The sequence below is a fragment of the Heterodontus francisci genome, chromosome 41, assembly GCF_036365525.1.
Source record: "Heterodontus francisci isolate sHetFra1 chromosome 41, sHetFra1.hap1, whole genome shotgun sequence".
Lineage (NCBI taxonomy): Eukaryota > Metazoa > Chordata > Chondrichthyes > Heterodontiformes > Heterodontidae > Heterodontus > Heterodontus francisci.
Window position 1 is genome coordinate 20,536,793 of NC_090411.1, and position 15,819 is coordinate 20,552,611.

Sequence of the window (15,819 nt, forward strand, 5' to 3'; positions counted from 1 at the left end):
ACTTTCCTAAATTGTAATTAATTTTTGTTCTTTACAATGATTCGAACCTTGTTTTAGGCAATATGTTTAATGAGAATCCAAAGTGGCAATGAATTTTCAAAAAAAACTATTGGCAATTTCAATAATTTTTTTGCGCGTGCTACATCTTTCGTGGTTTACCTGAGAGCTTTTGCGCCTGCTTAAAATTCTTATCGTTTTTAAATCCCTCCATGGCCTTGCTCTTCCAGCCCTACAACCCTTTGATATCTGCGATTTTAATCACTCCACCTTAGGCAGCCTAGGCTCTAAGCTCTGGAATTCTCCCCCTAAACTCTTCTCCTTTAAGATGCTCCTTAAAACTACTCCCTCGACCAAGCTTTTGGTCACCTGCCCTAATATCTCCTTATGTAGCTCTGTCAAATTTTGATTAATACTCCTGCGAAGCACCTTTACTACGTTAAAGGTGCTATATAAATGCAAGTTGTTAGCTTGTTCTTTAATGGGTACAATCCTTATCTGTTCAGTTGTCATTTGTTATGCTTTTTGAAGATAAGATTTGTGCCAGTTTTGTTTTACAGGAATGATAGCAGAACTGAGAGGTTTTCCCTATCTGGGAAGACTGAACAGGCTGAGGCTCCTTTTCCCTAGTAAAGGGAAGGCTGAGGGGTGACCTAATAGAGGTCTGCACAATTACAAAGGGGTTTCATGGGGTATACGCGAAGATAATCCCACTCGTTGAGTCCAAAACTAGGGACCATAAATATAAGATAGTCACTAATAAATTCTGCAGGGAAGTTGGGGAAAAGTTCACCGAGTAGTGAGAATGTGGAACATGCTACCACAAGGCGTAGTTGATGTGGATAGTATAGATGCATTTAATGGAAGCTAGATAAGTACATGAGAACATCATAACACCAGAAATAGGAGCAGGAGTCGGCCATTCGGCCCCACAAGCTTGTCCTGCCATTCAATAAGATCATGGCTGATCTATCCTGACCTCAACTCTTTGGTGCCAGCTCCTCATAGCCCTCAGCTCCCCGATATTTCAAAAATCTATCTACCTCCTCTTTAAATACTTTCAGCGATCTAGCCTCCACAACTTCCTGGGGTTAAGAATTCTAGACATTCATTACCCTGTGAGAGAGAAAATGGAAGGATATGCTGATAGAATTACATGGTAGTAGGAGGATTGTGTCAAACATAAATACTGGTACAGACCAGTTAGGCCGAATGTACTGTTACTATGCTGTAAAGTTCTGTGTATACTTTAAAGTGTGAGACAGAAATTTGTACATGTGCTAGTGTGATGGCTGAAGTTTGGTGTTAGGGATACAACTAACAGACTTTCAAAAATTGCTTTTCTCCTCACGTTTGTCACTTTGGGGCACGCTCATACTTGTGAAGCCCAACCAAGACTGTGTTCCTTTATAAATAAATCACTTGAGTTACCTGTTCTGTGTTGCATAGTTATAATGAGTCAGGCATTCCAGATCAGAACCCCGCACTGAAATACAAACCAGTTACTTAACCACATAAAAAAACTGAAGTGAAATTTATAACTTCACTTTAGATCAAGTTGATGTGGCGTTTGATACAGTTGCTTTGGCCTTAAAAGCAACATTATAAAGATTGTATCTTAAGGATTGAAGGGTGTAGCTGATTTTGGTTGTGGGGGGGGGGGGGGTGGTGGTAGCTGTAAATTAACAAAAGTATGAGCTAGAAAGACCCAGATAAATGCCTCAAACAGAAGTGTAGTTTGTTTAAAAACTGTTTCCTGAAGGTGTATTCAAATATGTTTTATCTTCCCATGAAGAAAGGGAAGCTGCAGTTTAGCTTGTGCGTACTGTAGCTTCTGGCAATGATGAATGAGGTGTTATGCACATGTCGGCATTTTAATTTAATCTGGGGAGGAGCTCCTGAGTAATCATTTCTTGGTAAACTTCCCTGGATTGTCTGGAAATCACTAAGACTGATAATTGGCACTAGTGTTGATAGCAGATACCAGAACCAAGATGGGACCCAAACCTGAATAAAATTAATAAATCTGTACAAAATTAAAACAGTATGTTGTAACTGCAGTAAGGTTCCAAGGTTGTAGTCTGGATCCCATTATAAACAGTAGCTGTTTAAAGACTATTCAGTCTTTCTGTTGGTAATCTGGACCTACAGGCTGTAGCCTTTATTCCCCAGGTTGCTGGTTAACACTTGTGCATTTGTTGGAAGGTGAAATGCATCAGGGCTTTCAAAGATGCTGGTGAATTGCTTTAATTTGTCTAGGTCCTTGTCGAGTGGAAATGTAAATGTGCCTTAACTCCATTTGCACAGGGCGGCGCAGTGGTTAGCACCGCAGCCTCACAGCTCCAGCGACCCGGGTTCAATTCTGGGTACTGCCCGTGTGGAGTTTGCAAGTTCTCCCTGTGTTTGTGTGAGTTTCCTCCGGGTGCTCCGGTTTCCTCCCACAAGCCAAAGACTTGCAGGTTGATAGGTAAATTGGCCATTAGCAATTGCCCCTAGTATAGGTAGGTGGTAGGGAAATATAGGGACAGGTGGGGATGTGGTAGGAATATGGAATTAGTGTAGGATTAGTATAAATGGGTGGTTGATGGTCGGCACAGACTCGGTGGGCCGAAAGGCCTGTTTCAGTGTTGTATCTCTAAACTAAACTAAACACTTCTGCCCCACAGCAATGATGAGGTCAAACTAACAAATCAAGCCTTGGATTGGATTTGTTATGCAGGTAACCACTTCAAGATCCCACTGGAGATGTAGACTTGCCTTTGTATCTCCAGGTTGTACAGCTTTCTTGTATAGACCCCCTTTGGCCATCGTGAAGCTGTAGCTCGCCTGTTAATACTGTGTGAAGATTGCCTCCTTGTTCCTCCCCTCCCCCACCACTCCCCACATATACTTGCACATACTTTGATCAGTTCTATGGTTGTAGCTCATATTCTTCCAGTCTAATTTGAACCCTCCTGCTGTGACTTGTAAATTGTTTGGATTTCAGCTAACAAATATAATTCACAGCTGAGAAAGGTTTCAAAAGTTTATATGCTGAGATTCATCATTTCATGGTGCCACTCTCGCCATGTGCTTTCAGATGAAATAGATTTTTTTGTGGTGGTAAGTTTAACACGCTGTTGAACTTGCTCTTAGAAAATAATTTGGTGGCAGGAGTCCATCTCTGGCGCAAGGTTTCTCTGCATTAATTGAGAGTTTTCTTGCACCTTTAGTTCCCAGTTTGCTAGGATTATAAGCACCTTAGAAAAATATTTACACCACACGTCTCTCAAGGCCAAAACTGGCAAGAAACAAAATGTTTCTGCAGCAGAAATCTAGTCACTTGAGAAAATACATGGATGTTACCCATGGAATGCTCAACCTCTCCTGATCTATTCACCCCTATCTCTACCACAATCCAACTGAGTTTTACAGCAAATTAACCATTGCTTTGAAAGTTGATATTTCACAGCTGACAAATCACACATCAGGAGTTCATGAGAGAAATCTGTCACCGTTGTTAACTGAGATTTTAGTCAGGTTTGATGGGTAGGTGACTTTCCACACTTCGGCTGGGAAAAATTTCCCAGCAAAAAATTTCGTAATTTTTGTTCTTGGGCTGTGGCTAGAAAGCATTATTATCTGGGCAGCACTGGTTGCAGGTCTGGCACTAGTGATGGGCACAGTTTGAGGTGACAAGACCAACATTCAGCATTAAAGTGCAGTTGCCCTAAATTACATTGTTCCAAGTATAGCAAATATACCAGTGATAACACTGCCAAAACTTGCTGTATCTCATGTTTCAGACTCTGTTCACTAGTTGCCATTGCAATATATACAAAATCCTGCATGGTGTGAACTGGCTGTTGAACGTTGTGTGTTTGTAACAGCGCCAGTGTGACTAGTGAGTAAAATCTTGATTTTCAGCTGACTGGTCAGCAGTTGTTAGTTCCTGGTTGAGGATTTTGAATTGAACCTTGCATTCACTGTTCCTTGAAAATAACCAGAAAGTTTTGTAGTCACTGAAAGAAGCAGAACAAATAAGTGATCTTCCCAGAAACAAGTGTTAACCTGTGTCTTGGAAGGTCACTGGTAAACAAAAGCCGTGCATGTTCACCCTGTGTCATCCACTGTGTCTGTGCGTGTGTCTTGGGAGGATTCATTCCACAAAAGTGGTTTGTGCTATCGCAGTGTAGAGGCCACTTACTATTCAGTATAAACTGCATGATTACTTCAGCTGGTCTCTGTGCCTGTTGGGAGGAAAATAAATCAGTCTGCATCATTATCTAGTGATCCCTGCTGGAAAGCATGTGTGCTTGGATATTAAGTAAGAGCAGGATTTGACTTTGTTGTTGAGTCCCACATAGATGAGTAGCCTTTTTATGTTTGGGCAAGGACAAAACTGGTGAGCAGGTGAAGAGAGGATGGAATGAGGAGGGTGGTGCAGAATTAAACATCTGTATTTACATACGCAATATAAAGTGGCAGCCGATGAGGAAAGTAGGCATGTCAATTCATCAAGTGTCAAAAGAAACGTATGAAGGTTGAACAATTGTAGCTCCCTGAGTGCCTCCAAGTTTATCCAAGTAGCTGAATCACATGAGCCAAGAGGATTCCTGCTGGAAATGCCCTCCTTTTGTCACTTAAAAAAAAAAATTATTGTCGCAGGGCAGAAATGTAGCTGAGAGCTTGGAATGTTGTCATTTTAGCAACTGCTTCCCCTCTCGGTTGAGGTGAGAAGAACTTTTTTTTAATTTCAAGGGATGTGGGCGTTGCTGGAAAGGGTAGGATTTGTTGCCCATCCCTAATTGCCATTGATAAGGTTTTTAGTTTAGAGATACAGCACTGAAACAGGCCCTTCAGCCCACCGAGCCTGTGCCGACCATCAACCACCCATTTATACTAATCCTACACTAATTCCATATTCCTACCACATCCCCACCTGTCCCTATATTTCCCTACCACCTACCTATACTAGGGGCAATTTATAATGGCCAGTTAACCTATCAACCAGCAAGTCTTTGGCATGTGGGAGGAAACCGGAGCACCCGGAGGAAACCCACGCAGTCACAGGGAGAGCTTGCAAACTCCGCACAGGCAGTACCCAGAATTGAACCTGGGTCACTGGAGCTGTGAGGCTGCGGTGCTAACCACTGTGCCACTGGTGAGCTGCTGCCTTGAACCACTGCAGTCCATCTTTCAGCAATCGATCTCTGAATTATTGTTGAATTAGGAGTCTGCTGCCCCAGTTGAGCTTTTATTTGAAGTGTAGGCCGCCTTTGTGTGTGTCAAATTACGGGTTTATGGATTTGGATCATAGACACAGGTCAGCCAGGATCTCAAAGAATGGTGGAACAAGCTCAAGGGGCTAAATAATCTCCTCCTGTTTCTATGTATTTGAATCAGATTGTGTTATTAATATTTAACGGCAAATTTAAAACTGGTTGGCGATCAATTTACGTTCTGAACTTGTTATAATAGTTCTGAAGCTCGATCCTGGTTTAGCTTTTGTTCTGTGAAATAGCTTATCTGATGTGTTGAAATGAAGACCACTCCTGCTCTAAGGATCCTCTGCCTTCTGTTCCTCCTAATCTCCAATAGCTTTTAAAACCCAAGTATAACGTCTTTGACTCATGGGACCATGTCCTTCTTTCTGGGTTTCCCACCGAAGGAAAAGGGAATTCCTGCTCTGTCTCTCAGTGTACCTGTCTTGAAAGTATTAGGTGCAAAGTCTGGGCCTCTGGGGAGAGCTTTTGAACTAAATCCATGTACAGATTGGGTTTAAAAGATGCCACTGTGGTGCCACTATAGAGAGCATGCACTACAGCCCTCCCTCCAAGCTCATCTTGACACTGTGTTGGTTTAGGAAGAAGCACCGCCCATTACAAACAGGAACAGGAAATCTCATTCATTTGATGAGATAAAGATTGGCCATTGATTTTGAAGGGTTGCTTTATGAATATAATGCTGGCATTCTCAAACCTGGACATGACTCATAGGAAATCAACATGAATGTAAGGATGTGGGTTTTTTTTTTTACAAGTAGTTTTGAATCATTTTATTTTAATTTGCAGCAGCCAGATCGCATGCTTAATCCTTGTATAAAATTTTAATGGTGCACTGTAAATGTGGCGGTTTTGGTGCGACCTGTTTTACTCTGAATCCTTGAATTTCATAGTCGTCATGTATTGAATTTTTCTTCATCTTTCCTCCACCACTGCACAAACGCAAGTCACCAAACTCGGATCTCTTAATTGCAGTGTGATTTTTCACTAATTCTGCTCTGAGCAGCTCGCCTGTTGAAATGTGTTATATCAGCATGCTATACAGTATAGTGACAGAGTGCAGGTTAGTGCCTGAAATTTCACACACATTGAGTTGCTGCTCTTGAGATGAAGATCCCCAAGAGGAATTGTGGCTTGTTTCCATGTGGTGGGAGGAGAGATACTTGAAGAGTGAGGTGATTCACAGTGTTCACTATTCAGCTGCTGATAAAATCATAGGAGGATAGGACAGGAGGGAGCCATTGGGCATGTGCAAGCTCTGTGAAAGAGCCACCCAGTTAGTCCCACTCTCCTCCCCTTCCCCATGACCCTGCAAATTTTCTCGCTTTGCATATTTATCCAATTTCCTTCTGAAAATAACTATTGAATCTGCTTACACCACCCTTTCAGGCAGTGCTTTCCAGATCATCATAGCTTACTGCAGAAAAAATTCTCATCTCGCCTCTGGTTCTTTTGCCAACTGCCTTAACCATTAACCTTAAATGGTTGTATTGGATTAGGTTTGGGGGGAAATTTCCTGACAGCCTGAACTGAGCACGTTGCTTGATTGTTGGCTGATCTGAGCATGTTGCCTGACTTGAAGGTATTGCCTGGGTAGGGGTCAGGGTGGGACAGTTGCCTGACCCTGCAGGGGTGATGGGTCACTTTTCGTGACCCCAGAAAATGTGAGGTTTAGTAGGACAGGGCTGTTGGCTGACCTATGATGTGTGCGGTGGGCACGTGTTGCCAAGCCTCTGGTGGGGGGGAGGGAGGGAATCGGAGACCATTGTCTGATGAGAAAACGCCAAAAAAAAAACTCCAGATGCTGAAAATCCAAAATAAAAATGGAAAGTATTGGAAACACCCAGCAGGTCAGGAAGCATCCATTGAGAAGATGCGGTCAGTTAATGTTTTGGATATAAACCCTTCCACAGAACTCCCAGTTCCTGAAAGCGAGAAAACATCAACTGACTTGTATCTTCTCCACAGATGTTCCCTGACCTGTTGAATGTTTCCAGCATTTTCTGCTTTTGTGCCTGACTCTTGAGTGAATGGGATGGAAAGAGGGAAATGAATAATGTAGATTGAGGATGTTTTGCTCAGCTCTTGGTACACATGCCTCTTATTCAACACTCTGTTAGCAGTGTTGCTCTGAAAGGCTACAGGATGATATAAAAATTGGTGAAATGTCATACTGCCAAGAGGAGGTGCACTTCTGAAATTGGTGCTGAGGCCTGTAGTCGGGACAAAAGTGAGGGAGCTATAATCTGCATCGAGCTGTGCCTTGTATATCTGGGCATGCTTGATGTAGTTATGGGTTCCTGAAGTAGAGCATGTTCTACGTCCCATTGCTGCTGTAACCCATCACCAATAAACCTGACCAGGAGGAATACAGCTGGAGCATGAGAGAGACAGTTGGGGAGTGAGGTGATTTTGAAAGAAAGAAAACTAAGACAAGCATTTATATCGCGCCTTTCAGGGCCACCAGACGTCTGGAAGCACTTTACAACCAGTAAACTACTTTTGGAGTGCGGTCACTGTTGTAATGCAGAAAATGCAGCAACCAATTTGTGAGCTAGTGATCAGGTGATTTCTTTGTGATGTGATTGAGTGATAAATATTGGCCAGGACACCAAGGATAGCTTCCCTGCTGTTGTTCGTAATAGTGGGATCTTTTATGTTCACTGGAGAGGGCAGACAGGGCCTTGGTTTCACATCTCATCCAAAAGATGGCACCTCTGAGTGTCAGCCTAGATTTTTGTGCTCAAGTATCTGGAATAGAACTTGAACGTACAACCATCTGATTGAGGCGAAACTGCTACCAACTGAGCTATGGCTGACACTGAACGGCTTTCAGGTCCGAGTTTAGTTATTCGTGTGAGCAGTGGAAACCAAAGGTGCTTGGTCACCTAGCCAGCCTGAGGGTCTCCTCTTGCTACATCTTTAATAGAGCAGATGTTTATACTAAAGGTTCCATCTGTGATTTTTGAAGTCTCAACAGGAAATGTTAAAACTTGACTTGGTTGGAGTGACTGATTTGAGGTATGGACAAATAACATCTCAGTGAATCAGCATCTGCAGCACTAAATCATCACAGCCTCTGAGCTGAAAACTACATGGTATAGTTTGTAAAGTCGATTTTGTCTGCTTCACCTTCCTTCTCATGGACTTGGATCTGTGACACATTCTCACAGCCATTAGTGGATGACGCAGGTAGAATTTGCTCTGCATTCTCTAACACCTGCCTTGTGTAACGTAACCAGTAAATGCAAATGTAGTGTGCCTCGCCCTTCATTTTCCTCCCCTAAGCTTAATTCTCAATCTAATCGCCTCAGAAGCTGAAGTGCCATAATTAGACACTTGGCATTCTGCCAGGGATTTGGTACAAATATATGGAAAGGTAACTATTTACTAAGTATTTGACTATCCAGTTTTTCTTTTTACGGTAATCGTAATTACTTACAGGATGCCACAACAGCGTTCTGTAAAGATAGATTTTAGATAGCCAACTGTACCTCACCGCACAGCTGTTAAAACTCTCATCTGAGCAATAGTCCTCTCTATGCTTGACTCCTCCAACCATTCATTGACAGCCTACCCCTTGCATAACTTCCAACATTCAGCACTCCTCCACCATCAGGCTAGTCTGTTCCAAATCCCATTCATCCATCTCGGCTGTCCTGACTGACCTTCACTAATTTGTTGCATCCCAAAGTATCTATTGCAAAATCCTCATCCTCAGATTCCTCCAGTTCTCTACAAACTCCTCCACTCCTCTGACACCAGTGTACATCTTTCCCACCCTGTACACTGCTATTGTGCGACATCATTGGTAGATCTTCCATTCATTCTTGTCCTAAATGCCTTTGGTACATCTCTCACTACTCTCAAATGCTACTTGTTTTACCAACTTGTTCAGCAAAAGAATAAATATCGCCCTTTCCATCTGCTAGAAATTAAACATGCGTGTATATTGACCCAGCTCTCCCCTGAGTATTAGCTCATGCTTTTTAGATTATAAATAAAGGAGAGAACGAAAGCTATGATCCCAAAGTGCTTCCGATTCCTCTCCAGTGCTCAAGTTCAAACGTGGCAGTCATGTTAATGATACAGGAGTAAATGGAATTGGTGGAAATACATAGCTGTTCAATTGGTGTTTGAAAAAGAGAAATGTTTTGAGTATAAACCTTTACTCAGAACCCATTCAAGCAATGTCTGAGTGGCAGGCTGTGTCTATGCACACTTGTATCTGTAGAAGCCAGCCCATATGAATGAATTGAAGCTTGCTGGGTGAAATCCATTGTTATCATACTAGCCTTGCTGCTAAAATTCTACCATCTGCATCACAATGTGATTTGTTAGATTAAGAAAACAGTTTGCTTTAATGGAGGTGAATTTTCCACCACCTACTTCCATCTCTCTCATATTGCCTGTCTCTGCCCACATCCCTCCCTCAGCCCATCTGCTGCTGAAATCCTTCATCCACGTTTTTCTTGCGTCCAGACTAAACTATTCCAATGTTTTCCTAGCTGACTCCCATCTTCCACCCTCTGTAAACTTGAGCTCATCCAAAGCTCTGCTGCCCTTATCCTAATACAAACCAGGGTCTATTCACCCATCACCCCTGTGCTCGATGACTGAAACTGGTTCCTAGTCCAGCAACGCCTTGATTCTTAAAATTCTCATCTTAGATTTTAACTCCGTCCATGGTTTCGCCCCTCCCTACCTCTTATCTCCTCCGGCCACTATAAAGTCCAAGGTGTCTGCACTGCTCCAATTCTAGCCTCTTGTGCATCCCCGATTTCCTGCAACCCTCCATTGGCGGCCATGCCTTCAGCTGCCTCAGCCCAACCCTTTGGAATCCCTCCCTAAACCCCTCTGCATTTTCTCTCTCAGATGCTTCATGAGTGGGTTGAGTATAGTGAGCTAGTAAGTATTGAAATAGAATACACCAGGTGAATGTGCGGCTGGAGAGATGATGCAGGAGGGAGGGCTTCAGATTTCTGGGGCATTGGGACTGGTTCTGGGGGAGATGGGACCTGTGCAAGCTGGACGGTCTACACCTTAACAAGACCGGGATGAATATCCTTGCCGGAAGATTTGCTAGTGCTGTTGGGGATGGGAACTTGAGGGCAGTTTTAGATAGGACAAATTCAGCGCAGGGAACAGGAGGCAGAAAATTAACGAGTGACTCTGAAAGACAGAAGAAGCAAAGGTTAAAAAGTGTACAGCACAGGAATTTGGCAGTGTTAAAAGGTATTTATTTAAATGCAAGGAGTATAGCAAATAAAGCCAAAGAGCTGAGGGCACAGACACATGGCAGTATGATATCATTGCTATCATGGAAACTTGGCTTAAAGAGGAGCAAAAATGGCAGCTCAACATCACTGGATATAGAGTTTTCAGGTGGGATAGAGAGGGGAATAAAAAAGGAGGGGGTGTAGCATTATTGGTTAAGGAATCAATAACAGTTGTGAGGAGGGATGACGGTAGGCTATTGCAGAAAATACGGAAGTATGGGATTGAAGGTGATTTAGTGCTTTGGATCAGAAATTGGCTAGCTGAAAGAAGGCAGAGGGTGGTGGTTGATGGCAAATGCTCATCCTGGAGTTTAGTTACTAGTGGTGTACCGCAAGGATCTGTTTTGGGGCCACTGCTGTTTGTCATTTTTATAAATGACCTGGATGAGGGTGTAGAAGGGTGGGTGAGTAAATTTTCGGATGACACGAAGGTCGGTGGAGTTGTGGATAGTGCCGAAGGATGTTGTAGGTTACAGAGGGACATAGATAGGCTGCAGAGCTGGGCTGAGAGATGGCAAATGGAGTTTAATGCGGAAAAGTGCGAGGTGATTCACTTTGGAAGGAGTAACAGGAATGCAGAGTACTGGGCTAATGGGAAGATTCTTGGTAGTGTAGATGAGCAGAGAGATCTTGGTGTCCAGGTACATAAATCCCTGAAAGTTGCCACCTAGGTTAATAGGGCTGTTAAGAAGGCATATGGTGTGTTAGCTTTTATTAGTAGGGGGATCGCGTTTCGGAGCCACGAGGTCATGATGCAGCTGTACAAAACTCTGGTGCGGCCGCACCTGGAGTATTGCGTGCAGTTCTGGTCACCGCATTATAGGAAGGATGTGGAAGCTTTGGAAATGGTGCAGAGGAGATTTACTAGGATGTTGCCTGGTATGGAGGGAAGGTCTTACGAGGAAAAGCTGAGGGACTTGAGGTTGTTTTCGTTGGAGAGAAGGAGGAGGAGAGGTGACTTAATAGAGACATCTAAGATAATCAGAGGGCTAGATAGGGTGGATAGTGAGTCTTTTTCCTCGGATGGTGATGGCAAACACGAGGGGACATAGCTTTAAGTTGAGGGGTGATAGATATAGGACAGATGTCAGAGGTAGTTTCTTTACTCAGAGAGTAGTAGGGGCGTGGAACGCCCTGCCTGCAACAGTAGTAAACTCACCAACTTTAAGGGCATTTAAGTGGTCATTGGATAGACATCTGGATGAAAATGGAATAGTGTAGGTCAGATGGTTTCACAGGTCGGCGCAACATCGAGGGCCGAAGGGCCTGTACTGCGCTTCTATGTTCTATGTGCTGATTGAATGATCAAATGAGGCCTTATGGGTTGTGCTCAAATAAAAAAGGGGCAGCCACACCAGTAGGAGTGTACTATAGACCCGCAAATAGTGAGTGGGAGGTAGAAGAACAAATATGTAGGCAAATTTCTGAGTGCAAAAACAATAGGGCAGTAACAATTGGGGATTTCAGCTACCCTAATATCAGCTGGAATACAAACCGTGTAAAGGGCACAGAGGGCACAAAATTCTTGAATTGCGTTCAAGAGAACTTTTCTAGCCAGCACATAACAAGCCCAACGAGAGGAGGTTGCAATTCTAGATTTAGTATTTGGAAATGAAGCTGGGCAAGTGGATGGAGTAGCAGTGGGTGACCATTTTGGAGATAGTGACCATAATACAGTTAGATTTAGTATTATTATGGGATAGGACAAAGATAGAACAGGAGTAAAAGTTCTAAATTGGGGAAGGCAAATTTTACGAAGCTGAGAGGTGATCTGCCGGAAGTAGACAGGATACAGCTATTTGAAGGAAAGTCGGTACAAACCAGTGGGAGGCATTCAAAAGTGAGATTCTATGGGCACAATGTACACATGTCCCCTCAAAGAAAAAGGTTGGTAGTGCCAAATCTAGAGCCCCTGGTTATCTAGAAGCAGACAGGGTAAGATAAAGCAGAAAAAGAAAGCTTATGACAGTCACAAAAAAATTAATACATTAGAAAGCCTAGAAGAATATAGAACGTGCAGGGGTGAAGCAAAAATAGGAAATCAGGACAGCAAAGAGAGAACATGAAAAAATATTGGCGGGTAAAATCAAGGAAAACCCAAAGATGTTTTATCAGTGCATTAAGAGCAAGAGGATAACTAAGGAAAGGATAGGGCCTATCAGAGATGTACAAGGTAACATGCATGGATGCCGAAGATGTGGGCAGGGTTCTTAATGTGTACTTTGTCTATCTTCACAAAGGAGAGAGATGATGCAGATATTGTAGTTAAAGAGGAGGAGTGTGAGATATTAGGTACGATGAGCATAGTGAGAGAGTAAATATGAGAGGGTCTGACATCCTTAAAAGTGGTCAAATCACCAGGGCTGGATGGATGGATTGTATCCCAGGTGGTTAAAGGAAGCCGGGGAGGAAATAGCGGATGTTCTGAGAATCATTTTCAAATCCTCACTAGATACAGGCGAGGTACCAGAGGATTGGAGGTCTGCGAACGTTGTATTATTGTTTAAAAAGGATGCAAGGGATAGGCCAAATAATTATCAGTCAGTCTGACCTCGGTGGTGGGAAAATTATTCTGAGGATAAACTGTCACTTAGAAAGGCACGGATTAATCAGGGACAGTCTGCATGGATTTGTTAAGGGAAGGTTGTGTCTTACCAATTTAATTGAATTTTTTGAGGAAGTAACAAGGAGGATTGATAGTGTAGTGGATGTTGTCTACATGGATTTTAGTAAGGCATTTGACAAGGTCCCACATGGCAGACTGGTCAGAAAAGTAAAAGCCCATTGGCTACAGGGGAATGTGGCGAGTTGGATCCAAAATTGGCTGAGTGACAGGAAAGAAAGGGTAATGATCGGATGTTTTTGCGAATTGTTAAGCGGTTTCCAGTGGTGTTGAGTGGGCTGAAAAGTGTCAAATGGAATTCAATTTGGAGAAGTGTGAGGTAATGCATTGGGGGTGGGGGGCAAACAAAACAAGGGAATACACAATAAACAAGAGGATATTGAGAGGGGTAGAGAGTGCATGTCCACGGGTCCCTGAAGGTGGCAGTTCAGGTAGATCAAGTGGTGAAGAAGGCTTATGGAATGCTTTCCTTTGTGGCCGAGATATAGAATACAAAAGCAGGGACGTAATGCTGGAAGAAAAATGATGCTGGTTAGGCCACAGCTGAAGTATTACGTATAGTTCTGGTCACCACATTACAGGAATGACATAATTGCTCTGGAGAGTACAGAGGAGATTTACAATAATGTTGCCAGGGCTCGAAAGTTGCAGCTATGAGGAAAGATTGGATAGGGTAGGGTTGTTTCCTCAGAACAGAGGAGGCTGAGGGGTGACTTAATTGAGTTGCACAAAATTGAGGGGCCTAGATAGAGTAGACGGGAAGGACCTGTTTCCCCTAGTGGAGAGGTCAGTTACCGGGGGCACAGATTTAAGGTGATTGGTAGAAGGATTCGAGGGGACATGAGGAAAAGGTTTTTCACCCAGAGGGTGGTGGGTGTCTGGAATTCACTGCCTGGATCGACAGTGGAGGCAGAAACCCCCAACTCTTTTAAAAGTAACTGGACATGCACCTGAAGTGCTGTAACCTGCAAGGCTATGGACCAGCTGCTGGAAGGTGAGATTAGAATGGGAGGGTAGTTTTCTCAGCTGGCTCAGACACTATGGGCTGAATGGCCTCTTTGTGCACCGTAACTTTTCTGTGGTTCATAAAACCTACCTCTTTGACCAAGCTTTTGGTCATTTACCCTAATATCTCCCTTATGTGACTGTGAAATTTTATTTAATATTCCTGAGAAGTGCCTTGATGTTTTTCTCTCTTCATAGCTCTATTTAAATGCACGGTGTTGCTACAATTTAACTTTTCTGACTCTTGCAGCTCTGAAGAGTCCTGCTGCATTTCACGAACAGAGGAGAAGCTTGGAGAGGGCATGGGTAAGCAGCTTTAACAGATTTCCAAATCTTCCTTTTGCCTCTTTGAGGGATTTTTCTGTCTCCATACAGCCTAGAAGGGTGGTAAAGGAACAGTTGTACAAGGAGGAAAGTATTTGTTTGGAGAACTGGGCATTTCTTGTAAAAGTCACCATTGGAAAGCACCCCCACCACTGAGCAGAAATCATGACGGACTTTGTTTTTAAAAAAGGTCGAACAAATGTACATTCAATTTTGAAAACTCCCCCTCGCGCCAAAAACATTGTTTTAAAACATTTTTAAACATGAAAATTAATTTCTTTTCTTGAAAGTATCATCTATTCAGGTCATTGGGCAAAATTTTCCAATTCCCATTGCACCAGCAAGCTTCAGAAGCTGCGGGTGACTTGTGGACAGTGCACCTATGATTTTCTGATTGCTTGTTGCGTGACGCCCATTGGTGAAGTGGGGTGTTGGAAAATTCTGGTCACTGTCTTAAAAATGGGGAAAATAAACTAGTGAACTTTTGAAACTCAAGTTCTGGGCCCAGGCTCCACCTGGAGTTGTGGTGATAAACTCTAAGGTAGACATCTGAAAGTTGAGAAACTTTATTCTTTCAGTCTACTCTGTTCTGATCTTTTTAATTCCAAAAAAAAGATGCTCAAATTCCATGCAATTTAAGATTTCGAAATGCTCACTGCTCTGCTTATTCCACAGACTTGTCATGAGCTATAGAGGGGTAGGACACTCTCCAGTGGCCTCTGAGTTCGTAACTAATCTCTGTACATCCGAGCAAGTAAATTAGCAAGTGATTGGAATTGGGGAGAATGGTGGGGAGAGTATTGTGTTTTCAATGCTACCCACCCTCACCAAAACGAGCACGGTGTACAGACATTATGGACCTCCCGGATTCCCAGTGTAATCATTTTATTTATTTTTAATATAGACTGAGGACTATTTAAAAAGAAAGATTCGCTCACGTCCGGAGAGAGCTGAGTTGGTCAGGATGCACATTCTTGAAGGTAAGATGTACCAAACTCCCAAGTTGGCTACTAAAAGCCATAGGGTGAGATGGTTGCTTCGGTGATATTGCGGTGCCTCCAAAAAGCTGTCGTGCTAAGCGGGGTGGGGTGTCGGAGGGTGGGATGGGGTGTCAACTGAAAACTTAAACTGGGATTGGTAGATTTTTATTAGGTTACTAAAGGTTTCTGAACCAAGGCTGGTAGATGGAGTTGTAATACAGATCAGCCTTGCTGTAATTGAATGATGTATTGAATGTCACAGCAGTTGAACAACTTAAATGTGAGGTCTCAATCCTTCAGGTGGTAAATTGTTTAGATTTTTAAAAATGCCATTTTAATTTTTCTCT

The 15,819-nt window shown here is 43.0% G+C and overlaps 1 protein-coding gene across 1 annotated transcript in view; it reads left to right on the top strand.

Moving 5' to 3' along the window:
- Positions 1-15,819, top strand: part of LOC137353321 (myocardin-related transcription factor A-like) — a 179,388-nt gene that overhangs the window by 114,385 nt on the left and 49,184 nt on the right. The window contains 2 exon segments of the mRNA XM_068019461.1: positions 14,419-14,474; positions 15,397-15,472. Of these exon segments, the coding sequence (XP_067875562.1) occupies positions 14,419-14,474; positions 15,397-15,472 (132 nt within the window).